This window comes from Diospyros lotus, chromosome 15 (genome assembly GCF_014633365.1).
Source record: "Diospyros lotus cultivar Yz01 chromosome 15, ASM1463336v1, whole genome shotgun sequence".
Classification (NCBI taxonomy): Eukaryota; Viridiplantae; Streptophyta; class Magnoliopsida; order Ericales; family Ebenaceae; genus Diospyros; species Diospyros lotus.
In genome coordinates, this window is record NC_068352.1 from 17,734,796 (window position 1) to 17,762,659 (window position 27,864).

The window sequence follows — 27,864 nt, forward strand, 5'->3', positions numbered from 1 at the left end:
TGTTTTCTTCGTTTGACATTTGGGTGCTTATTCTTTAATCCGTCTCACCTGTGTTTAGACTTCACTACTTATGTAGGCTAAACATGTGCAACTATTTAAGTATCATGTTGGCATTGAGGTTTGAACTCAGTATTTTTGCTTGTTCTGATATCATGTTAAATTGTAAACCTTCAACTCATCTAAAAGCTTAAGCTTGTAGAGAGAGAGATGGGTAATTATATATTTTATGGTATTATTTCATTCTCAACACTTTTTGACTCTTGAGTTTACTGCATTTTTTAACTATCCTAACAACTAATGCTACAGATGGACTCTACCCTTTACAGTTGTACCAACGGCTTTAGGAACAGCAATGGATATTAACCTGAGCAATGCTTCCCTTGTTTTCATCTCTGTTACATTTGCCACCATGGTTGGTTTCCCTTTCTTCTTACTTGATATTGCCATATGTCATTGTCAGAGACTTTTTATTTTGTTCAACAATTCCCCCACTCCCAATAAAAAATGAGCTATACTTTGTGAAACTCTCTCTCTAATTCTGATCCATTTTCTTCTGTTTTTGCAGTGTAAATCAGCATCTCCCATATTTCTCCTCCTATTTGCTTTTGCATTTAGGTAAAACATCATTAAATCATCTTGGTAGCTACCAAATTATTCTGTCCTTTTGTATTACATATTAATCATGTGAATGTTTTGCTGTATATAACCAATGACATGGTATTTGTCTGATTAATTTTTTCTAGTTTCTTGTACTTTGTGTAGAATTCTTCTACTTCGTTCTAGGGATAGTCTATTAAAGGCTATGAACCTATAGTGACTTATAAGTTTTAAAAAGGGAGTTGAAGGGATTTTAAAGAGTTGAATAACTGTATTTAACCAGCTATTTTTAAAAATTGGCTGTCGTGTTCTTGTAAACATTTTTTTTGTAACTATGAATACTGATTCTAAAATCAACTATTCTAGAATTAAAAATTTTGTAGGCAATTTGGCATTTTGTGTTAAAACTTGAAACTGCCTTCTACTTCTGTATTCAATGTCAGTGAACTGGTTAGGTTTCTTCATAACAATGGTTCTGGCCTTTTTAAGTGGAATATAGGATTAAACTAGGGGCTCATTTTGCATTATTAGATGCCTTAACATGGGAACCACTAAACTTTTTGGCATTTAATATAGGTTTGTAATTATCCTATTTAAGTGTTAGGCTCTCTTTGTCAAGGCGTGTTCAAGGCATCCTTTGGTTGAACTAATTCTTGAACCTTTCTTCATTTGTTGTATGGTATAGCATCAAAAGATCTTACTATATTTTGGGAGGCTTGATCTGAACCCCTCCAGAATTGACCTTCAGATGCTTAAATCAAAAATCAAATGCAAAACAGTGATTTACGCAAAACTTTGGAGACATCATTTTCTCTGGAAACATTTTATATCTTTAAATTGTTTCCACGTCCTTTAGACAATGTTCCATGCCCCTATAGTATTGAAGGGCCACTGATCCTCTGTAGGCAAGTGGGCTACCTGTGTTTCCCTTTATAATCTGGTGCATCAATTTCTTTTATCAGATTTGGTCCATTTGGATACTTACAATTTGGCTAAGATTTTTCTGTTACATCTTTTTTGATGATACCTGACCCTAGAATTTCCACTACTTACTATGATGCCATTGCTAAATGTCAGTGCCTGCTAAAAGGACATAATTAGGCTGGCCACCTACTGCTGCTATGCTGCTACATGATTGCAACTTTTTATGAGAGTTATCATGTGCTCTGGTGGTTTACTCACTGTTGGACGATGAGATAGGATGCTCTAGTTTTGAAGGGAGATAGGATTGAGATAAGACTTCAAGATTGGAAGGATGAGGCAGCCTAGAAGATAAGATAAGCTACCAAATTTAAAGGGATGATGCAGTTGGAAGAAGAAGATAATTCTGAATTTTTTAAATATCAGTTGCTGTTATTTATCTTCTCAAGTCTAAATTCAAATTTATTCCTGTTTTCTAGGAGATAACAGAATATCTCTTTACTCTCCCTTCTTCTTCCTCAATTATGTCATGACCCCAAGGGCACAGGAGTAATTTTTCTGTTACATGTATTTGTCTTTGTTGTACCTTAGACTGTTATGGTGTTGCACCTACAATTAGTTACTTACTGAAGGGATGTAACAGCCTATAAATAGGCTGTAGAAGTAGAGAATGGCAGCTTATGAATGAATTTGAATGCTGTTTCCCTCTCTTAATTCTTCTAATTCTCCCCCCATCCTTTTGAATTTCCCGCCTCTCTTCTGTTTCTCCCTTTCTTTCTATTCTTTCTTCTTCAATTTCCTCAAAAACTCCTTTCTAAACCCTAGACAAACCCTAGGGTCGTGACATCTGGTATTAGAGCCAATCGTTCCTCTGTTGTGAGCAAAGAAATTTTCTATTAATATTCAGGTGAATTTTGACGATCTAGGCTCAGAATTGAAGGCAAAGCAGGCCAGCGAAGCTAATTTTGCCTAAGATTCCAGTGATTTAGTGCTGTTAATTCAACAAAGTCAATTGAATTCTTGAAAGATTGCAGCAGAGCTGACGATTTTTTGTGGAATTGATCGAGATTGAGTTTGAAGTCGAAGTAGGAAGTTGCGATAAGAGAGTCAATTCTCAGAAAAGCTCAATAGAGCCAATCAGGTCACGAAAATTGTGGATATAGAGGTGATACAATGATTATGATCTGGCGAATTCAAGATTCCAACGATTTCAATTGGTTATAGCTTGGCTAGGCGAGTGTAAGCAAGCAAGTCCGATAATTGATGATTCCCAATTGTGGCGATTCCGATTGTGAATGGCGGCTCGGATTTGAAGTAGCAGCAGAGCGAGTGACTCTTGGAACTAATCTAGGTTATTGCATGTGACCAAGGTGAGAAGAAGGCGTGGCTGGGGCAATCTTTGAATCACTTTGATTTCGGCGAATAGTGAAGGCGTGAAGTGGATGTAGGTCCGAGCGATCTTGAATTTGTAGTGATCATGAGCAGATCGCGAGCAAGTCCGGAGGTTGTTTATCCAACGTGATTGTCGGCTCTAATCAGCAATTCAGTTGCAGATCAGAGACACTGAATTTAGGTGAATTCCAACAATCCTTGGATGGTGATTGGGTGAGCGACTCTCCTGGCGACTGATGTGAGGCGATTGTCGCTTGTGAATTTTGGCACTCCTATTTGAATCTTGAAGGTGAAGCAGGAGGTAGCCTTGTGGCTATGAATTTCGCTAAGTCTTGGCTCTAATTTAAAAATGTGTGAAGGGAAAACAGATTCCTAAGCACGTTGATCATCGGTGATTGCGGACATAGGCGGTCATGTGCAGTTGATTGAGGCAAACTCAGGACTGCTGAATTTTGATTTTGAGGAAGGCGAATTAGATCTCGGTGAATTTTGAGTAGCTAGATTAGGCGATTATTGGAGGCAAATTTGGAGTTGATCTAGGTTCGGAAATAGCAGGCAAAGCAAATTCTTAGAAGGTGGATTCGTAGTTGTTGATTCTCGGGTATTGCATTATGACTTAGGTTTGCAGCATGAAATTGTGGATTGTCGAACCACAGCAGGTGACGTTGATCGGGCTGTGATTCTTGTAATTCCTGCGAATTTAATAGAGTTGTCGAATTCAAGAATTCCAGCGACATCTATTAATTGCAACAGGGCCCAACAAAGAAGAATCGGGACCTGATAATTGGTTTCGGTGGCGTGTCAGGTGGTTATTAGTAGTTGCGTCAATCCAATTTTGAAAGGGACTCAGGCAATCAATAGCGAATTTGGATGCGATTACATAGATGACTGCAACAGTCGATTCTCAATTCCGATGAATTGAGGATAGGCATAATTAAAGTCGTGCATCGAATGCTATTTGTTCGGTGACAATTCATATGGAGCAACATGGCCAACGGATCAACAACATGTTCAACATGCTGTCTTCACTACCTCAATTCTGCCTATCACCAGATTTTCCTCCTTGAGCAGTAGCTGATTCAATTCTGCCCAACCATGGCATCCTCCCTAAGACCTCTAGTCTGCAAGAGATAGAGGAACTATCGGCCTTGGAATCGGAAATTCAGGTAAGAGGATCATTTTCCCACACTCCCAATCATACTCCACTACTTAGGGAAGGGGAGGTTAGGCGAACTGATTTTGCTAAAAATTTATGTGACCGATTTGGGGAGAAACATGATAGATGTGATGGAGGAGTTTAACAAATTAAGGTAGGAGGGATCGGTGATAGATTATCATGTTAGATTTGAGGAGCTAAGGTCCGTAATGTGGAATGCTTAGCTAGGCTTGACGGAGCACTATTTTGCATCAAGTTTTATTAGTGGTCTGAGGGACGAACTGAGATCAATGGTTAAGATGATGATGCCTGCAATCGTGAAATAGGCGGCTGAGAAAGCAAAGTTTCAAGAACTCTCATTGGAAGCCATTTTTAGAAAGCATGGGTTGCAACCTAACAGTTCTTGTAATATCCTAGTATTTTGAGAATAATAATAATAATTAATTTTGTATTTAAAATATTTTTGACATCAATTAGAGATCATAATTGAGAAAACTAATGGACTTAGAGTTAGTGGACTAAGTTGAAAAAAATAAAGGCTAAGTAAATGGGTTAGGCTAACTAAATGGGCTTAAAGTTAGTAGGCTAAAAAAGTGGGTTTAAAATTAATGAATTAAATAATAATCTATTTAAAAGAAGATTTAGTGAAAAAAAATAATTAAGGTGACAAAATAATTAAAGATAGTGGATGAAATGATTGAGAAATGTGGGAGACAAAATAGGGTGTGGAGAAATAATTAAAGATTATGGGTGAGATTTAGTGGGAAATAATTAAGAAAGATGACAAAATAATTAAAGATGATGGGTGAAATAATTGAGAAATGTGGGAGACAAATTAAGGTGTGGACAAATAATCAAAGATAATGAGTGAAATAATTGAGAAATGTTGGAGACAAAGTAGGGTGTGGACAAATAATTAAAGATTATGAGTGAGATTTGGGGAAAATAATTAAGAAAGATGATAAAATAATTAAAGATGATGAATGAAATAATTGAGAAATGTGGGAGACAAATTAAGGTGTGGACAAATAATCAAACATAATGAGTGAAATAATTGAGAAATGTTGGAGACAAAGTAGGGTGTGGACAAATAATTAAAGATTATGAGTGAGATTTAGTGGAAAATAATTAAGAAAGATGACAAAATAATTAAAGATGATGAGTGAAATAATTGAGAAATGTGAGAGACAAAATAAGGTGTGGACAAATAATCAAAGATGATGGGTGAAATAATTGAGAAATGTGGGAGACAAAGTAAGGTGTGGATAAATAATTAAGGATTTTTAGTTAGATTTAGTGAAAAATAATTATGAAATGTGACAAAATAATTAAAGATAGTGGATCACTACAATTATGCTAAGCTTAACTCAACCTTCTATAAATAGAGAAAACTTGAAAGGTTTGAGGACTTAGATTAGAAAGAGAAAGGTTGTAAGAAAAAAAAAAGATTTGAGAGTGAGAGAGAGGTTTGGAAAAGAGAAAGAAAAAAAAAATAGAGAGAGAAAAATACCAAGAAATTTCTAAAAAAATTCTATAGGCTGGGTTTAGTAGTTTGTGTGAAAATTTGTGGCAAAAGGCGTTGTTGGATACGCAAATCGAGGTTTCATTGCAATATTGAAGAATACCGAATCGCTCCGCAAGAAGGTGAGTTATCTTCAAAAATTTCAGAAATATAAGAATGATATTTTAGAATTTTTGATGATGAAATTGGAAGAGAAATGCATGATTAGTATTTATTATGGATTTTTTTGAGGCAATAGATGCTTGAAAATCAAAGAGAAAATGAGAAATAAATAGAACATGGATTCTGAAAATTATGAGGAAATTTATGGAGCTTAGGAATATTGCTTTAGGAATTATTGAGAAGAGAAATTGAGAAAATTTTATGAGGAAGTATTTATTTCATAATCTTGAGGAAATAATAGGAGGAAACGAGAGAAATTAGAAAAATTAGAGAAAATTAGAAATCTGATTTTCTTAAATAATTATGATGCTCAGGGTACGCCAAGGTTCATAATTGAGTATGATTGGAAGTCCGACGCGAATTTTGAGGCAAAATTATGTTAGGGGCAAAATTGTCTTTTTGCAAGGTAAGTGGTACTATTCAATTGGATTTAGTTTATGAAAATGATTTGTAAGTGGTACTTCCCAACCGGATTTAGTTTTATGAAAATGTTTGGTTTGTAAGTTGTTCGACCCCAAAATCTGATTTTAAGTAAATGATTTTATCATGTTGTCATGCCTTGATATGAGTATGCCATGTAGTTTGCATTTACATGTTTGATGATGAAATATGCATATGAGCATGATGAGATTCACGGTCATACGTTGCATGGGTTTGGGATTAGGTACTGGCTCCGTTATTTTGCCAAGAGTGCACCCATACACCTCGGTCTGGCAGGGAGACTGGAAAAATGGCGGGTAATCTTAAGGTGTAGTCGACCCAAACATGAGAGTTATGATGTTATGTGCATTGTATACATACATGAGCATTAAATGTTTTGTATCCTTACTTAGATGATTCATCATCTAACCTAGGCTTTGTCCCTGGAATATTCAAATGTTCCAGATGAAGATAATAGCAGAAACGAGGATGAATGAGGCATGCAATGGCACTTTGCAAAGTGCATGATGAGTTGTATGATCAGTTGAACGTATGTTATGTTGCTCATGTATTTAAGTTCTGCTACTTCGAATTCTAAATGTTTGAGAAATGATTATGTAAAACCCTATTTAGGGTTAATGTTAGTTGAGAACTTATGATTAAGTCATGTTGAGAAATTTATGTTCTCGTGATGTAAGAGCTGATTTTTTATTAATGTTATGATATTAGGTTCGATTCTAGCTTCCGCATTTAATGTTTATGATAATTCTCTTTGGAGATAAATGAATGGAAATTTGGGATGTATAAGAGCAATGATATGGTTTAGTCTTAGTTTTAGTAGTACAACAACAACAACATATCCAGCCTTTATCCCACTATGTGGGGTCGGCTACATGAATTCTAGACTTCTATGTATTTCTGTCTTTTGTCATATTCTCATTTAGATCCATATATTTTATATCAAATTTTAATGTCTCTCCCAAAGTCTTCTTGGGTCTACCTCTACCTCTTTTTGTGACTAATTGTTCCATTTCATCAACTCTCCTCACAGGAGCGTCTCTTAGTCTCCTTCTCACATGACCAAACCATCTTAGTCTAGTCTCTCTCATCTTCTCCTCGATTGGCACTACTCCTACCTTATTACGAATAACTTCATTTCTAATTTTATCCTTTCTTGTATGTCCGCACATCCATCTTAATATCCTCATCTCTGCTACACTCGTCTTTTGCTCATGCTGGTATTTGACTGCCCAACATTCTGAGCCATACAACAGGACTGGTCTTATAGCTGTCCTATAAAATTTTCCTTTCAATTTTAATGGGATTTTACCATCACACAACACCCCCGATGCATTTCTCCATTTTAGCCAACCTGCCTTAATTCTATGTGCGACATCCTCGTGGATTTCTCCATCTTTTTGAATCACTGATCCCAAATATCGAAAATGGTCTTTTCTTTGTAAGATTTGGTCTTCTAATTTTATTATAACATCATCCACTCTTGCATTTTTACTAAATTTGCATTCCATATATTCTGTTTTCTTTCTACTTAATTTAAATCCTTTAGATTCTAAATTGTTTCTCCACAACTCAAGCTTAGTGTTCACTTCGTCTTTTGTTTCATCCACCAACACTATGTCGTCCGCAAATAGCATACACCATGGCACATCTGTCTGAATATCTTTAGTGAGTTCATCCATTACTAGGGCAAATAAGTATGGGCTTAGTGCAGAACCTTGATGCAGTCCTATTGTAGTTGTAAATGGTTCAATATCCCCTCCACATGTTCTGACCCTTGTCTCTACACCATGATACATGTCCTTAAGGGCTTGTATATAGGCTATTTTGACTCCTTTCTTCTCTAAAACCCTCCATAATACTTCTCTAGGGACCCTATCATAGGCCTTTTCTAGATCTATAAACACCATATGTAGGTCCTTTTGATGATCTCGATACCTTTCCATTAGACGCCTCAGTAAATATATAGCTTTCATTGTTGACCTACCAGGCATGAAACCAAACTGATTTTCTGACACATTTGTTTCCTTTCTGAGCCTCTGCTCTATTACTCTCTCCCAGAGTTTCATGGTATGACTCATTAACTTAATTCCTCTATAATTTTCACAGTTTTGAACATCTCCTTTGTTCTTGTATATAGGAACCAAAGTACTCTTCCTCCACTCATCTGGCATCTTTTTTGATTTAAGGATGGCGTTAAATAGTTGCGTTAGCCAGGAGATGCCCTCTTCTCCCATGCATTTCCATGCTTCTATTGGTATATTATCTGGTCCCACTGCCTTATGATTTTTCATCTTTTTTAATGCTTGCCTTATTTCATTTGAATTATAACGCGCTCGAGAAACGGGGCGTTACAGTTCTACTAAGAGCAGTCAACTGATTGAAGGAGCTTCTAAGGCTGCAAATCATGTCGAGCAGGAATCTGAGGGAAAATTGGAGTTGGAGCGGCCAGTTGTAACTAAAGACTCCGGCAAGGTAGAGAGTTCGGACAAGGATATTGGTGGGGATCATAGTTTATATTTGCTGGAAGTTGATGAAGTAGCACTTAAAGAGAAGGATTGCAATGAAGATGGCATTCATACAGCTGATGAGAAGTATGAGGCTGATAAGGTCCTAAGAATAGGAATGGTAGTTGCAAAAAATGAGGAAAAACCTGAATTGGATTAGGCAATTCAAGTTGACAAGAAAGGAATGGTAATTGCTGAAAAAGCTATTGAGGTTCTACTGGAGGAAAATTTTGCTGAAAGTGAGCCTTTAGTGTACACCAGCAATCAGGAAGTAAAAGATACTCCAATTGATGATACCTCTATTGAAGATGAGGAAGGAGAGGATGCTGGGAAGATGGTGGAGGAATTTTTTGTTGAGAGGAACAAGACTCTTGTTGTTTTGTTTATTCCTATTTCAGTTGGAGAGTTGCAGCGTCAAACCAGATTTTGGTTTGTGGAGAAGCTTGAATTCCTTTCTATGATTGGAAATGATATGGTTGCAGGAATGATAGATCAATTGGAACCATTTTCAATGGCAATAGAGAAGAGGTAGATGGTTGACTTGGTGTTGTAGCAAGTCATGGTATTGTTACTGTTGATGAAAAATAAAAGGGAAAGCAAAAGAAAAGGAAAATAAGAGATAAGAACAAGAAAAGGCGAAGAAAAAATCAGATGGTGAAGATGGGCATTGGATGAAGAAACAACAGGTCAATTGTAATAAGTTTCTTGGGGACAAGAAACCTTTCAAGAAGAGGGGATTGTCATGACCCCAAGGGCATAGGAGTAATTTTTTTGTTACATGTATTTGTCTTTGTTGTACCTACAATTAGTTACTAACTGAAGGGATGTAACAACCTATAATTAGGTAGTAGAAGTAGAGAATGACAGCTTATGAATGAATTTGAATGTTGTTTCCCTCTCTTAATTCTTCTAATTCTCCCTCCATCCTTTTGAATTTCTGGCCTCTCTTCTATTTCTCCCTTCCTTTCTCTTCTTTCTTCTTCAATTTCCTCCAAAACTCCTTTCTAAACCCTAGCCAAACCTTAGGGTCGTGACAAATTCTCCCTGTTACAAAGGAGAATTCCCCATTGTCAAATCCAACTTTGACAATTTTGGTATTAGAGCACGATCTCGAGTGACGAATTCAACACTCGGTATAATGGCCGACGACACTTGCATGAAACATACGGAGGTGCAATTGCAGCAGGTGACTGCGACGGTATCGGATATGCAAGTAAGGATGGGAGCTTTGGAATCAATGGAAGAAATGAGGATTGGTGGGGCAATGGAAAGGTGGCGTGAAGAGAGCCGTGAATAGCACAATCAATTAAGGGATCAAATGCAACAATTCATGAGCCAAAACCAGGTAAGACTCCACTAAATTTCCTCACAGGGAGAGATTAGATTTGATCTTACCAGGGCATGGTACTGCCCACCAGAGGGAAGGATCCTTAGACTTCAAGGCTAATTCAATAATTGTTGGAGAGAATGTAATGGAAAGGAGGCAAGCAGCTCAGGCTGTTTATAATTAGCCTAGCTTCCTAATGCCAGAATTGGAAATTCCACTATTCAATGGATTGAACCAGTGGTGGTGGGTGCCCTGGTGTGAGCGGGTGTTCAGTGTGTATAACATACCTAAACAGTAGAGGGTTACCCTTGTTGTCGCCTATCTTAGCGATGCCAGAGATGCGTGGTTCCAATAATGGACGGGAGATAAGGAGAATTGCTGTTAGTCTAAATTTGTGGAGGATCTGTGTGAACGGTTCGGGGATCGGAGTATGATGGATGTCATGGAGGAGTTTAATAAACTAAGGCAAGAGGGGATGGTCCAATCTTATCGACCAAGGTTTGAAGAACTTAAGTCACTCATGTTGATTTTAATCCCACACCTAACCAAGAAATACCCAAGGTACGAAGGGGATAAACTACTCGATCGCTATTATCCTTCTTCCAGTCACCAATGGGAGAATCATGGAACAAAGGAGGTAGATAGGCCTGTGTTTTAGATGTGGGGATAAATATGCTGTGGGACATCAATGCCGGATACAACTTTTATTATTGGAAGGAGAAGAAGAGGCAGAGGTAGTGGATGAAGGGGCTATTGTTTTGGTAGAATTTGAAGGGGATGAGAATGTAGAGATTTCACTCCATGCTCTGAGGGGACTAACCAATAACAAGATCATTAAAGTAGAAGGGAAGTCTCAGGATTGCAGACTTTTGGTACTAATTGACAATGGGAGTACTCATAGCTTCCTAGATGAAAGCATCGCTAAGACGTTGAACTGTGAATTAATTGGAACTTAGCCACTATCGATTATAGTGGCAAATGGCCGCAACGTGATATGTAAATCGGCATGCATTGGATTTTGTTGGGAAATGCATGGGAAAGCCTTCGAAGCTGACTTAAGGCCACTCAAACTTGGGGGTTGTGATATTGTTCTAGGGGTGGACTGGATGAAGGGGGTGAGTCCCATCAATTTTGAAAAAGAAGGAAGGAGGATGGCACTCATTGGCAACACATAAATGACGGTGTGTAAGATGATTTCAGGGAAGAGGTTGCCGAAGATATTCAAGTGCAAGTGGGCACAAGTGGCCTAACTCTTTTCAATCCATGCAGTGGAATAGAGGGGTGATGGTCAGGAGTAGGAAGGAGAACTGAGGCTGACTGTTGATAGCCAACCCAAACCTCAATGGAAGGTACACCAACTCAATTCCCTAGATAAATTGTTGGTTGAATATGAGGACCTATTTGTTGAACCCAATTCCTTCCTCCCACCATATCCCTTGATCACTCAATCACCTCAAACCCAACATTGAACCAATCAACATAAGGGCTTACCATTACCCTCCCAAACAAAAGGTAGAAATTGAGAATATGATTAAGGACATGCTTCAAAAGTCCATCATCAGATCCAGCCAAAGCCTTTATGCCTTTCCAATACTCCTTGTTAAGAAAAAAGATGGTGGTTGGCGTTTCTGTGTCGACTACCGATAACTAAATACCCTTACTGTTAAAAACAAATTCCCTATACCAATCATAGAAGACCTACAAGATGAATTGAAACATGCCACTGTATTCACCAAATTGGATCTACGATCAAGCTATCATCAAATTCGCACGAATCCCAATGACATCCGCAAAATAGCTTTCACCACCCACCATGGGCATTATGAATTCTTGGTGATGCTTTTTGGGCTCACTAATGCCCCAGCTACATTTCAAGCCCTCATGAACCAAATCTTTGAGCCATATCTAAGGAAATTCATCTTAGTTTTCTTTGATAACATCTTGATATACAACCCTTCATTTCAACAACACCCAGAGCACCTGAGAACCACATTAAAGGTCCTTAGATTCAACCAACTGTTTATTAAGAAATCAAAGTGTGCTTTTGCACAACAACAGGTGGAATATTTGGGGCATGTGATATCCAGTGCAGGAGTGAGCATTAATTCGAAAAAGGTGGCTGCTATGACAACGTGGCCAAAACCAACTAACGTGAAAGCATTGAGGGGGTTCCTGGGATTAACAGGGTACTATCGAAGGTTTGTGCCGGATTATGGAGTAATCATTAAACCCTTTATAGATCTACTGAAGAAGGATGGATTTGATTGGAGTGATAAGGCAGAGGAAGCCTTCGAAAGGCTTAAAAAGGCAATGAGTGAAGTGCCTACCCTTGGTTTGCCTGATTTCACTAAACCTTTTGTGTTGGGGATTGATGCTAGTAGCTTAGGAGTAAGGGCAGTGCTCACATAGGAAGGGAGACTTATAGCATTCATCAGCCAAGCCTTTGCACCTAGACATCAAGGCTTGAGTGTTTATGATAAGGAATTATTGGCGGTTTTAATTTGCAGTAGATAGGTGGAGGCATTATCTGGAAGGGGGTCAGTTCATCATCAAAACTGACCATGCAAGTTTAAAGTTTTTGTTGCAACAAAGGTTGCATACCCACCTACAGAAGAAGGGGATGACAAAGCTCATGGGGTTAGATTCTGTAATACAAGATCGCAAGGGGAAAGAAAATAAGGCTGCTAACGCCCTATCTAGGTGTGTGGAAGAAGGGACCATGGCCTCAATCACTTCAGTTGTTCCTGAATGGTATCAGGACATCATTGCCAGCTATGAGAAGGAGGGATGGTTGAAAGAACTACTAGAACAACTCATCCTGGGCCCTAATAGTAGGGCAGGATAAACCCTAAGTAACGGGATAATCAAGTACCAAGGGAGATTGGTGATTGGAGACAATGAACAGCTGAAGGATAAAATCCTCCAAGCCTTGCATGGGTCCTCCTTAGGTGGCCACTTAGGCATACAAAATACCTACTACCGAGTTAAGTAACTTTTTTATTAGCTAAGGCTGAAGAAATGGGTAGTGGAGTATGTTATAAAATGTGATACGTGCAAGGGATGTAAGCACGAGACCGTGGCCACTCCTGGATTACTGGAACCTTTGGCCACCCTAGAGCAAGCATGAAGCAGTGTGTCGATGGATTTCATAGAAGGACTGCCTAGGTCACAAGGAAGGGATTGTGTATTTGTGGTAGTGGACATGCTTACCAAATTTGCCTACTTCATTGGGCTATCACATCCATTTATAGCACAGGAGGTGTCCTGAATCTTTTTGGACCAATTAGTTAAGCTACATGGGGTTCCCCAATCCATCGTGTCTAATCGGGATAGGGTGTTCACCAGCCTATTTTGGAAGGAGTTGTTGAGGTGTTTGGGAACCAAATTGCATATGTCGTTAACCGACCACCTGAAGATAGACGACTAAACCGAGAGAGTTAACCAGTGCCTTGAGACCTATTTGAGATGCCTTTGTTTTCTTACAACCCAAAAGATGGCATAGGTGGTTACCCTTGGCCTAGTGGTGGTACAACTCTTGCCACCACAGTTCCATTAAGATGACTACATTTGAAGCTCTCTATGAGTATAAACCACCCTTACTACCATCCATCCCAGAGCCTACTACAGTGGCTGTGGTGGATTCTATCTACAATAGAGGCAGAATATAATGAAGTTGCTACAAAGGGAGTTAGCTAATGTTAAGAATAGGGCCGAACAATTTGTAGATCGAAGAAGGAGTGATAGAGAATTTGCAGTGGGAGACACTGTTTATTTGAAGTTGAGACATGCCCATTTGAAGGCCCTTGTACAAGGCAAAGTCACTAAGCTCAACACCAAGTATTATGGCCCCTATCCTATCGTGACAAGGGTAGGAAAGGTCGCCTATAAGCTCTAGTTACTCGAGGACTCTCAAATACATCCGATGTTCCATGTGTCCCTCCTTAAGAGGTCAGTCAGAACAAGCACAATGAATGCAATCTTACCCACCTTGCTCACTGAAGCCCATGAGGAGTTAGAACCCTTGGCCATCCTAAATAAGAGGGTTATCTATCGACAAAGAGCCCCATTGACACAAGTTCTAGTGCTTTGGTCTAACCTACATCCAAAAAACAACATGTGGGAATATCTTCCAATCTTCCTCTCCCAATTTCCAAAGGTGGCAGGGTTGCTTTGAATTTCTTGAGGCCAAGAAATGTCCTAAGGGGGAGGGAATTGTCATGGATATGGAATTGAGAATTATACTTGGCAGGAAAGTTAGTTAGGTAGTTGTAGCCTGTTTTCAAATTCATGTGTTGTTTGAATTTTTGTAGCCAATTGATGCCTTTTCCGAACTTGGATCACTATAAATAGTAGTAACTGATCTCGCTCCAAATGATCATTCTGGAATATCTTGATCACAATTCTCCCACCAAATTCTCTCCCTCTCTCTCCCTCATTTCTCTGTTACTCTTCCTTCTTCTTCCCCAATTCTTCCTACTACAAAGGAGAATTCCCCATTGTTAGATCCAATTCTGACACTAGTACCCTAGATCTTAAAGTCCAAGCTTTTTGTTTGAGTAAAGCATGGCCGCAAACCCACTAACTCCAACGATAATTGAGGCCTCAACCACTAGTCCTTCTAACCTTCTTTTCTCAGTCCAATTTTTCTACAAACCCAATTGACAACCATTCTTTATAGATTACTCAACATAAGTTAAATGGGAGTAATTTTAGAGAATGGTTTTTGTCTGTGTTGCTAGTGATCAAAGGGAAGGGAAGGGCTGGATACTTGATAAGAGCTATTCATACCCCACCAAACACAACAACAAATTATGGCATTTGGGAAGCAGAAAATTCAATTATTATGGCATGACTTATCAACTCAATGGAGCCAGGGATTAGTGAAACCTATCTCTTCTACAAGACTACAAAGGAAATCTGGGATACAATACAAGAAATGTATTCAGACTTAGAGAATATCTCTCAATGCTTTGAAATCAGGTCAACCATTCGTACAACTAGACAAGGTAACCTTAATGTTACAGAATACTATAATGTTTTGATTGAGTTATGACATGAGATGGATTTATTCTACAATATTAGTTGGGAATGTTCAACTGATATTACAAAATATACCAAAATGTTAGAGAAGGATTGTGTTTTTGATTTTCTCCATGGTCTTAACTCGGATTTGGATGAAGTTCGTGGAAGATTGTTAGGTACTAAACCCTTACCTACACTTAGAGAAGTGTTTGCTGAACTAAGGAGAGAGGAAAGCTGGTGGAAGGTAATGCTCACCCAACCTACAGACTCGATCTTAGGCCCTCAAAATTCTGCTCTTGCTACTGTCAAAAGGGAGGATACTCTGTCAAGGAATCAAGGGAAGGATAAGCAGTGGTCTGACCACTGTAATCAGCCATACCACACAAGAGAAACATGCTAGAAGATTCATGGAAGTCAGCAAATTAGAAGCCATGAAACAAAAGAGAAACAACCCGATCAACCTATGCTACAGAAGTCTCTATTGAAACTGGAAACAACGCAAACCTAAACCTATCAAGTTACTAAATCAAACTACAGGTACAAAACCCTAAAGTCTTCTTACTCCTAAGCCAACAGCTTCAATGGCTCAACACTCAGTACTCGTTGACATCACAAAAACTTCCTAAACATGTTTGGATGGTTGATACTAGTGCATCAGATCATATGTCAAGTTTGGCTAATTCTATGATGGATTATACACCTTGTAGCACAACTTTTAATATTTCTATGGCTGATGGCACAACTTCTCCTGCCTTGGGGTTTGGAGCAATTTGTTTATTAAAACTAAAGCTGAAATATGTTCTACATGTACCTGGATTGTAGTGTAGTTTACTCTCAATTAGTAAATTGACAAGAGACATGAACTGTAGTGTAACCTTTTTTCCATCTCACTGTATATTTTAGGACCAGTCTTTGAGGATGATGATTAGCAGTGTTCAGAAAAAAGATGGTCTTTACTATATTTCAAAATATGCTCCGGAATTCCAAAGTTCTCCAACCAATAAAATAGTTCTTGTTGTAATAGCCACTGCCAATGTTCTGTTGTGTCATAAACGCCTAGGACACCCTAATTTCCCATATCTGAAATCCTTGTATCCTCACATTTTTCATTAATAAAGGGTAATCTTTTATTAAGTGTGAGCATTGTACTTTTGCTAAACAATTTCGCTCTCATTATTCTATACAACCCTATAAAACATCTAAACCTTTTCCCTTGATTCATAGTGATATTTGGGGTTCTCCTAAACATCCCAATATCTTTGGTACCCATTGGTTCATAACCCTTATTAATGATCATACTAGAGTTTGTTGGGTTTATTTTATGAGAGAAAAGTCAGAGGTTAGTAGCATTTTCCAAAGGTTTCACAAACTTATCTTGAATGTGTTTCAATATCCTATTCATGTCCTTCGAATTGATAATGGTCGAGAATACTTCTCTCATGATTTCACTCAATATCTATCTGAACATGGCATATTCCATCAAAGTTCATGTCCATACACCCCTCAACAAAATGGGGTGGTTGAAAAAAAAAAAATAGATGCCTTCTCGAGATGGCACGAGCCATGATGTTCACTATTTATGTTCATAATTCCTATTGAGGAGAAGCTATTCTTACAACCTCTTATCTTATCAATCGTCTTCCCTCTAAAGCCCTTCAATTTAGAATTCCTTTCAACACTCTTCGTGATTTGTTTCCTTATGTCCATCTCCTTCTCTTTCCCCTAAGGTTTTTGGTTGCACTGTGTATGTTCACGACCATAATCCCTCTCGGACAAAATTTGAACCAAAGGCACTTAAGTATATCTTTGTTGGATATTCTCCTTCCCAAGAAGGATACAAGTGCTATTGTCCCTCCTCTTGAAAGTTTTTTGTGTGCTCTAATGTACTGTTTTATGAAGATCAACCCTTATATCCTCCTATATCTTTTCCAGGGGAGACTGCAAGTGTAGAGTGGCATTGGGATCCCACCACCTCTCTCCCTATGCCTGATCCTATTACCTCTTAGATACCAGTGTGTTCTCAAGGGAGAGACTGAAACCACACTGGTAGCAATTCCTGAACCTCCTGTTACTTCCATTATTGATCCTAAAAACCTCACTACAGCTTCTAAAACCCACCTTCCAGCTCCTGATAATCCTCTTCTAGTTTATTCCAGGTTGCCTAAAGATCATCACCAACCTCAACACAACCAAACATTGAATCTGGAGCCTAGTCCATCTAAGGAAAACACTAGAAAGATTGATGATTTGGCTGGTGACTGGGCTGTTCCTATAGCACTACGAAAGGGGGTAAGGTCTTGTTTTAAGTACCCTATTTCTAATCATTTGACCTATTCAAAGTTGTCTTCGTAGTTTAGGGGTTTTGTTGCAAGTATAGACAGCATTGACATTCCCAAGACCATCCAATGTGGTATGAAAGATCCTAAGTGAAAGGTTGTAGTTCTGGAAGAAATGAAAGCCCTAGTTGGTAACAATACCTGGGATATAGTAGAGTTGCCATCAAATAAGGTAGTTGGATGTAAATAGGTATTCGTAGTAAAATATCATGCAGATGAGAATATTGATAGATACAAGGTTAGATTAGTGGCCTAAGGTTTCACCCAAACCTATGGGATTGACTATGAAGAGACATTTTCTCCTGTGGCTAAATTAAATTCTATCAGAGTATTACTCTCTCTTGCTGTCAATTTAGAGTGACCTTTACATCAATTAGATATTAAAAATGCCTTCCTCAATGGAGATTTGGATAAGGAAATCTATATGAGGGTTCCTCTTGGTTTTGAGCAAGAAGTGGAAGCTAGAAAAGTTTGTATGCTTAAGGAGTCTTTATCTGGATTGAAGCAGTCACCAAGAGCTTGGTTTAAGAAGTTCAACATGACTCTTAATTGGCTAGGGTATTAATAGGGGCAAGCAGACCATACATTGTTTATAAAACATACATCTAATGGAAAAAGGGCTATATTGATCATATATGTAGATGATATTATAGTAACAGGAGATGACATGCAAGAAATAGAGAGCTTGAAGAAGCAGTTGAGAGCTGAATTTGAAGTTAAAGACATAGGAACAATGAGATATTTCCTAGGAATGGAGGTGGCTCGGAGTAAAGAAGGCATTTTCATCTCATAAAGAAAATATACACTAGATCTTTTGAAAGAAATAGGCATGCTAGGGTGTAGACTTGCTAGAACACCTCTAGAAAAGAACTGGAAATCTGGAGAAATCAATGATGATGCATTGGTAGAAAAGGAAAGATATCAACGGTTGGTGGGAAAATTAATCTACTTATCTCTTACACAGCTTGATATAGCCTATGCGGTGAGTGTGATAAGTCAGTATATGCATTCTCCTACCCAAAGACATATGAATGCTGTTATTCATGTCCTAAGATATCTAAAAGGGACACCTGGAAAGGGATTGTTATTTTAAAAAACTACAGAAAGAAGAATTGAGGGCTTTGTTTATGCATATTGGGCAGGATCTATTAAAGATAGTCGGTCAACTTTAGGTTATTACACTAAAGTATGGGGAAAAGGTGGTTACATGTAAAAGTAAAAAAGAGTTTGTTGTTGCCTGCAGTAGTGTTGATGCAAAATTCCGAGCTATAGCTCAAGGAATTTTTGAAGTAATTTGGTTAGAAAGACTGATGGAAGACTTACATATGCCTTTGTCACAGAAAGCAAAGGTGTATAGTGATAGCAAATCAGTAATTAGTATTGTTAATAATCTAATTCAACATGATCAAATGAAGCATGTATGAATAAATCAAAGTTTCATCAAGCGGGAAATTGAAGGAGGAGGAATTAACCTATCCTATATTCCTACAAGAAGTCAAGTGGCTGATGTGCTTACCAAAGCCATGGCAAGACCTAGTTTTGAATAACTTATTGGCAAGCTGGGAATGACAAATATTTATTCACTAGCTTGAGGGGAGTGTTGGACGATGAGATAGGATGCTTGAGTTTTGAAGGGAGATAGGATTGTTGGAGATAAGACAAGACTTCAAGATTGGAAGGATGAGGCAACCTAGAAGATAAGATAAGCTACCAAATTTAAAGGGATGATGTAGCTGGAAGAAGAAGACAATTCCGAATTTTTTAAATATCAGTTGCTGTTATTTATCTTCTCAAGTCTAAATTCAAATTTATTCCTGTTTTCTAGGAGATAGCAGAGATATTTTTCCTTGTATAAATACCCCTACTTAGATTCAATAAAACTCAAGTAAGCTTTCCAAGGTTTTTAGCTTATTTCACTCACTATATGAACTTCCTAGATATGATTTAAGGTCTTTGATTTTTTTTCTCTTTTTTGCTCGTAAAACTCATAATGTGTGCAGGAGTTCCATGGCAATTTTTTTTTTTCTTTCAAGATCACAATATTTCATATTGAAGAATATGGGCACAATATTGTGAGGTCCAAAAATGTCATGACCCAATTTTCAGGACCATGACCCTCACTACCCTCTAATAGGTTGCGGATCCTGCCAAGCCTCATGTTTCATAATTAAATAATAGGATTTAATGTCAAATTCCCATATTATGATCTTGTAGCATCATTATCAAATACCATCATTCTTGATATAGATTAATATCTCAATGCATCTGAAATTTACAAGACAATTCAGTAAAAAAATCAAACACTCTATGTCCTTATCTCACTACATGTGGTGTATTGTATGCTTAGAGCGTGACTATCTTAAGAATGCAGTTAAAACCCCCTACCATGATCCTTAAATTAGCACGAGTGCCCAGACTCACAACTAGAAACTATAGTGGGGTGAGTCAAAGGTCAACAGACTCAATAAGGTTGGAAAAACATTATGATGGGGAAAATAAGAGTTAATGCAACAAGATATACTACTAAACATGCCATGACATTTTAGAGAGTAATAGGGGATAAATAAATATGATGTAAGCACAATAATAGTCATGATGAATAAAACATGTATAATGATGGGAACAAACAAGTAGAACTAGCGTCCAATCATTTGTATACATTTAAACAAATAACATAACAGTGGAACAATCTCTCCCCCAAAAATACTCATGGTGGCGGAGCATACTCTTGCCCTTTCATAACATAGTGGTGGAACAAACTCTGGCCCATTCTTAACATAGTGGCTGAACAATCTCTTGCCCATTCTTGGCATAGTGGTGAGATAATCCCTCACCCATTCTCATCGACATGGTGCACCAATGGCTAACTATATAACTATAGTTAGCATATAGTGTTCTAACTAGCTACTCTCGATGCCATGGATGCATGATCATATTATTAGTTTGCTCTCCATGTTCAAACTGCATAGTTCACAAGTACATTCATTGATATCATATTTGTCATCTTTTGATGTCATGCAAGGTTAAGATGGTTGTCTCACATAGCAATAAAATATGAACTCCTACTTCCCAATTTTATGCAAGTTAAATAATCAATATGGGATTGGCAATACAAATGAATTGAATAAAATGAATTATAAATGTTAGATGCAAGCATTTGTCAAAACACCATGATACAATTCCCCACTCAATGATATGGAAGGTCAAACATTTCTCCTTAATTGCATCTTGCTTGAGATGTGTCGAAATCACTTGCAATCTCGATGACTTAATAGAGCACTCCAATGTTCTAAAACGCGCTAGGCGCTAGTCGGGCGCCAGGCTGGGGCCTGGCGCCTAGGCTGCCTAGGAGGGGCCTAGGCGGTGCATAAAAAATTATTTAAATAAAATTTATATTATCCCAAATACACATACATACATATATGTTCATATATATATATATATAAACAAATCATATATATATATAGAGGCTATATATATAAATCTATCTCTATTTATAAATAAAGTTATAAACAGATCACATATATGATATATCTATTTATTGTTAGAATTATTATATTATATATATAATATTGTGCACACACACACACACATATATATATATATAAAGTTATAAACAAATCATATGCTCGGCTCTCATCAGAGCCTAACAGAGGCAGGAGCTTATATCATGTTTACTCTTTTTCGGTGATCACTACCATCGTCGACTACAGTGCGACCGCAACCCAAGCTAACCCATGGCAACTGGCCATCGTCGCCATTGCTTCTCCGCTGTTCCATCACTGTCTTCTTCTTGTAGCATCGCCAGATTCGGCTATTCCATCATCGTCGCTCAGATCTAGCTGTCGGATCTTAGATCCATCCATCTGATCTGGGATGGAGATGGAGTCGAGTGACAGACGAGGCCAAACCACGGTCACGAGAGGAGAGGATATAAAAGGGAGGGGAAAATCGAGAACAAAAAACATGTCTGGGAGGCGTCGCTTTGGCCGCATCGGCTGCCTAGGTGCCACTCGGGCCCGATTAATCTAGCCTTGCTCCTAAGGGGGTGATTTGAAGGTATTCGCGGCGGCCAAGGGTTGCCTAGCCCCTTGCCGGCCCCTTGGCCGCCCTTTAGAACATTGGAGCACGCGTTGACACAAAGGAAGGAAGATTGCGAAGGGGAGAGAAGAGTTTTTAAAGAGATGAACCATACTAGTAGGGGGGTATATATATACCTTAACTCATTGGCCATATTAATGTTGGAGTGATTGAAGGGGGATGAAGATGGAAGGGGCTGATTTGATTGAGGGAGAGAAGGGGAGATAATTGGGAGAGAGATCTTTAATTGAGAGAGAGAGAGAGAAGATAATTGAGAGACAAAGATTTGAAATGGAATTATGTATATTTATTTATTTTATTTACCGTTATTTTTTTTATAAGGCCCAAATCGTGGGCCTTACAATCTTACCACTTTACAGAAAATTCGTCCTCTAATTTTATTTAAAACTACTACCTGAGTGGTGAACAAATGATGATACCTCTTCTTCATGGTCATTTCTACCTCCTATGTGGCCTCATCTTCAAAGTGGTTTTGCCAAACCACTTTCATTGAGGCAAACTCCTTATTTTGGAGCTCCTCACCTGCTTATCAATGATGCAATTAGGTTGTTCCTCATAACTAAGATCTCTATCTAACTGTACTGCCTTAATTTAGTGTGGTTAAAGGACTTGGAAGGGATTAGACTCATGCTTCGTAAGCATTAACACATGAAACCTAGGGTGTACTCCCTCAAAACTAGGAGGAAGATCCAAATGGTAGGCCACGGCATCCACTTAGTCCAAAATCTCGAACGAGTCAACATGCCTAGGGTTAAGCTTACCCTTCTTGCCAAACCTTATCACTCCCTTCATAGGTGATACTTTAAGGTATACGCTATCACCGATGGCAAACTCTAGAGGACATCTACGATGCTCCGCATACAACTTCTGTCAACTCTAAGTCATAACTAACCTGTCTTGAATCAAACGGACTCTCTCTGTAGAGTCCTGAATAATGGTTGGTCTTGGTCCAATAAGTTAGACCTCGCCAACCTCAAACCATCCAACAGGTGTCCTACAACTCCTGACATAAAGTGCCTCATACGGGGCCATCTGGATACTAGAGTGATAATTGTTATTCTGATCGAACTCACATAGTGGCAAATGCTACTCCCAACCAATGCTAAAATTCATGGCACAGACCCTCAACATATCCTCTAAAGTCTGAATAGTCTTCTCTGATTGTCCATCGGTTTGAGGGTGAAAAGCCATATTGAAATTCAACTCTATCCCAAAAGCCCTTTGGAACTCCCTCTAGAAGTGAGTAGTGAATAGAGAACCTTGATTAGAAATAATGGATAGTGGAATGCAATGTCAATTGACTTTTAAAAGTCACATTAACAATATAAATCCATGCAAAAGGAGCAATGTGGCAATTTTATGTTGTATACCCTTTTAAATGTGACCCTCTAGCAAGGGAATGGTGAAATAAAGTTCTAAAACTGTCTTCATATGGAAAAGTTTCATGAGATGGTAGTGAATGACAATAAATGATATGGTTGTGCATCACATAGTTAATATTGTGAAACCAACTTGTACAACTTGGAAACATGACTGAGATTAGTGGAGATTTAGAAGGAAATATACCCTCTCTTGATTCTGAAATTTAATAATACATGATCTACAATCATAGAAATGTATTTTGTGAAAAATTGAAATTTGATAGTTAGACTGATGTGGAACTGAGGAAAAGAAGAGTGAAAGGAGAAGAATAAGAAGAGAAGATGTTGAAGAAGGATCTGTTGTGGCAGCAGCAAAAAGAACAGTAGAGAATAAGGGGCAAGAAAGAAGAAGATGAGGAGAAGAAAGCAAACTCTAGGTCTTCCTTATATTCAACTCTTATATGGTCTCAAAAACTATTTTTTTTATACCAATAAATGGTATTTAGGTGCTTGATAAAACTCTTAAACCAACTTTAACTCTTTCAAAACTAATTTTATCTAATATGGTAACCTAATACTGCTTAAACTCTACCACATAATTTATTAAACATCCTAATAATGCTAAAATATATCTTCATAAAATCAAAGAATTCTAATCCTTTAAGGTTCCTAAATAAATAAAATCACATCACAGCCAGAATAATAAAGTTTTAAAATAATTGTGACTCTTGATCTCCATCTTGGGGTCTGACCAAAAATAGTGATTTGTTGATGGATACCTGTCTGATTTGAAGACAATCTAATCCTTCATTTAGGTTCAATTTCACAGAATGGAAAGAAATGTGCGATTCTAGAATCTGGGCACTGACAACTTTGAAGGTAAATGTCACAAACATTGCAAGAATCCTTAGATCACTATAACAATTTGATATCCTTAAAATCTGTCAGTTAGAGAAATATTCGAATTTGATAGTATCATCAAATGTGCCCAAGTAGTTTCTTTACCATTAATCACCTGCTATCGAGCCAATTAGGCTGTTAAGGTTTTCTTCTATATGCTTTACAGCATGCCACATTGTGTGCTGCCAATAGAAAAAATGCTGTTGTCTGCATTTACCAAATATAAGGTTGATAATTATTACAACATGTCTCATTGTGTGCTGCCAATAGAAAATATGCTGTTGATAATTGTCTTGAGAAATGGTTGAATTTAATAGTATCATCAGATGTAACCAAATATCATTTTAATGTGGTGTGTTACGTGTGTATGCTATTGAACCAATTGAGATTGTAATGTCTTTTTCTACATGCTTTACAACCTCCTCATTGTGTGGCACTGAGGGGCGGTTATACATTTTTCCAATATGTACAAAATATGAAGTTACTAATTATTACCAATGTTATAGGTAAGCCTATCTTTGCGCTTTGAACATATGCAGTTTGTTGATATAATTTGCTCGTTCATTTGTCCCAAACATGTTATTTATTCATTATCAGAACAATAACTATATGTCCTTTGAGATTTATCTTTATTCTAGCTATTGTTTCAAACTCTTTTCTGAAGGTTGGAGTCTCCAAGCTTTAAACTTTTGGGCATCATCTTTATTATATCTGTTGGAGTACTTTTGACAGGTATATAGGTTCATTATTTTCGTTGCTTACTACTCTTTTATTTCTAGAAGTTTCTCTACATATTTTTCAAATAATTAATTGAAATGACACTAAAAAATAACAATGTTACATTACATTTGTTTCTCTAGGACACCTCATGCATGATAAATTACAAGTTTTGGACACTGCTAAAAAGATGGCAGCATCTATGTTAGACTAGTGTTGGACAACAACACTCACTTCCTTTCTTTTTTGAATGTTTCTAGAGCTAGACATGTCTTGGACACTAGGGGAGATCTTGTACAGCTTGGATGCGTATGAAATTATTGCAAGTTCAAAGTAAATAATTTGAGATCCATAATATACTAAAAAATAACGTGGATTTACCCCTTAATCCTCTCTTCTTTAGAGAAATGTTTTTAGGAACTGCAGATCATCAAAGTGTTTTCTTACTGCTATAATATATATTTGAAATATGAAATAATAAAATAAATATTAATTAATTATTCTCATGTGCCTACGAATATTGTACTTTTCTAAATTGCCATGTTGGTATTCCAGTTTTTAATCACATCCATACTCCTTAACATGGTAATAGTTGGTTAACAAAACCTTCCATTTTTCTTAATTTTAATTTTTAATTTGGAAATTGCTAGCTGGTGCAATTTGGTGGAATCCTTGCCATTATTACTAACAAATCATTGTAACACATGGATCTTTCTGCTTGCATATATTACCTGCATTATCAACCTGTGGTGAATAAGAATAGAAAATTCTGTTAGTCAGTGGCAGATTTGTGATCATTGGCCAATATCCATTTTATGTGTCCATTAGAATGTTGAATGTGTAAAATGATATGCAAGACTTGCAAATATTGCAATCTTTTATGTTGAGGTATGCAATCTGCATAAACTAATGAATGATATGAATATATGGATGTAAATTTTTTTCACACGCTAGAATTTTGAAAATTGAAGATCAGGTTATTCTTGAAAAAGATCAGTTTTGATAAGTTGCTCAATTGTTCAAAAGAAAGAGATTATTGAGGATGTTACTACAAAATGCAAGAATAAAAAAATTAAGAGGGAAATTTAATTAGATGGCAATAAGATCAATTTGTTTATCACTAGCTGGCTGACCTTATAGGACAGATGGCTGTGGATAAAAATGACTGGAGAGCTAGAACCCATGTAGCCAACCTAGTGTAAATGATTTATATGGTTTGAGACTAGTTTATCATATAAATTGTCAAGAATTCATATTAGCTTGTATTAGATGTACTGTATAAACTAGTTGTACCTTGTACCTAGCATAGGTAGCTTGTACATAGCAGATACAATGTTTTAATATAAGTACTTGTAACCCTAATTTAATAGAGTTAGATTTTGTTCTTTCCCTCCAATCTCTTTTCCTCTATTCTGTTTTCTCTCAATTCTGTATATTAGATTTTCATAAACGATTCTAATTTAGATGTGAATCACTATCTTCTTGTTTATGTCCTCACTTTAAAGTCAAATTTAACTTAAAAGGCATGCGATACACGATCTGGCATTGGTGTGAGATGAAAAAGGGATTCTCCAATATTCTTTCTCCATTTCCACTAGAGATAAGAAAGGTGAGCATTTTATGAGATGGTTTTTTAACCAGAAGTTATGTCATTGAAACATAATAATGGCCAGAGCACATGGGCAGGAGCCCGTTTAATGATACCATGTTTCTGATCTTGCAGTAAATCTTACATTTTATAAGGACATGCCAGTGGATATGGGAGATAAAATAAGTTAGCTTGAGATCAAAGATACACACCTTGTCTAACTGAATTTATGGCCCTTGATGGTGTATAATCAAGAAAAAATCCAAATAGCTGGCCTCAGACATTTGAGAAAATAATTAATGAGTTAAATTTAATTTTTAAACCTTTTGTGGTACTCTAAAATGAACTTTTAATTTTGAATAAAAAAAAAAGATGAAAATAGTCTTGAATCACACTAGTTGTGGAAAATTACTTTAATTCACCTGTTTGAAGGGTAAAATCAGTATCAACCAACCTCATTTCATATTGATCTTATTAGCTGTACCTCTCATTCATGTATGCTCTATCCTACAAATCCTCAGTCTTATATTCTAATTCGCATTTGTGTGTAACAGTTGCAAAGGAAACTGAATTTCAATTTTGGGGATTCATTTTCGTGATGCTTGCTGCTGTTATGTCTGGGTTTCGTTGGGCTATGACTCAGATTCTTCTTCAGGTATGAATCTCTGTTCTTCTTTTCCTTTTATTGGCTCCCTTCAAGTGAAGTTATATGAGCTTACCTTGTTTTTCTGATTGATCGGTCCTGGGATTTTGTTTGCTGCGTGCTATGCCAAAATGAACCTAAAGAAAGAAGTCTATGGTAAGCACCATCATTTAATTGTTGCAAATTTTAGCAAATTCTCCAGCTGCTATTTGTAAATGTCCATGTCTAAATGTTTTCATGACTATATTTGATAGTGCATATGTAATTCACATATCGGACATCATAATACCGAACCCTATGAGAACCCTGCCGTCTTCTTTGCTAGAATATCAAACACGTGCTAGTCCAATATTAAACATGGGTGGTAGTGTCTATCTTTCTGTTACTATTTGGTTTTCTATTAATGAATGACTACTAGTTTGTATTTCATCATTTGAGAAAGGAAGAATATTGTAAAAATTTACTTCATGAATTATGATTAAATCTTAAGAAAGAGGGCCAGGGCTCCCTACCCAAATATTGGGACCTAGAGCTTTTGATCTTTATGGACCCCTAGGTTGATAAAGACAAAACTTTATTTAACAGCGGACAAATTATGTTGTTTAAGGTTTCAGAGGAAATTTGCATGGGATATTGCTGGAAGTACTGGATTAAGGACATTTTCAATTATACTATATGAATTCTGATTATGCTGGAAGGCTATGAAGCTCGAATATGGGCATTGGATACAAACATTATATGACACCCACATCTTGTCACTACGATCTTGAAATACTTTTGGACATCGCCAACATGTGAATAGATAAATATATATATTTACAAATATTTTCATGTTTTACGTGACAAATACATTAATAATTTATTATATCAATTATCAAGAAATTGTTTTTGCAGATTCTTCATATTATTAAAGAAACATGAACAAAACTTTAATACCTACAACAACAACATACAAGTTTTAATCCTGCTAGGAGAGTTCGGCTACATGGATTTTAGCTTGCCAGTCAGCTTTATCTACAACCTTATCGTATGTGAGGCCATTATATCCCATGTTACAAACTATCATGTGAGGGGCATCTTATCCTCAATAGGTGCTAGTCCAACTTTATTAGAGATAATCTGATTTCTAGTGCCATCTTTTCTTGTATGTTCACATATTGCATGCCCACACAGC

At 37.2% G+C, this 27,864-nt stretch overlaps 1 protein-coding gene across 3 annotated transcripts in view; it reads left to right on the forward strand.

The window, feature by feature from the left end:
• The window catches only part of LOC127791836 (probable sugar phosphate/phosphate translocator At1g06470), a 68,144-nt gene that overhangs the window by 18,020 nt on the left and 22,260 nt on the right, over positions 1-27,864 (forward strand). For 2 of the 3 annotated variants that reach the window (XM_052321962.1, XM_052321963.1), the window contains 5 exons: positions 327-412; positions 566-615; positions 24,407-24,474; positions 26,602-26,702; positions 26,834-26,846. In XM_052321962.1, the coding sequence (XP_052177922.1) occupies positions 327-412; positions 566-615; positions 24,407-24,474; positions 26,602-26,702; positions 26,834-26,846 (318 nt within the window). Of the gene's footprint in view, positions 1-306; positions 413-565; positions 616-24,406; positions 24,475-26,601; positions 26,703-26,833; positions 26,847-27,864 lie in introns of all 3 variants that reach the window. The other variant, XM_052321964.1, reaches the window with a different exon arrangement.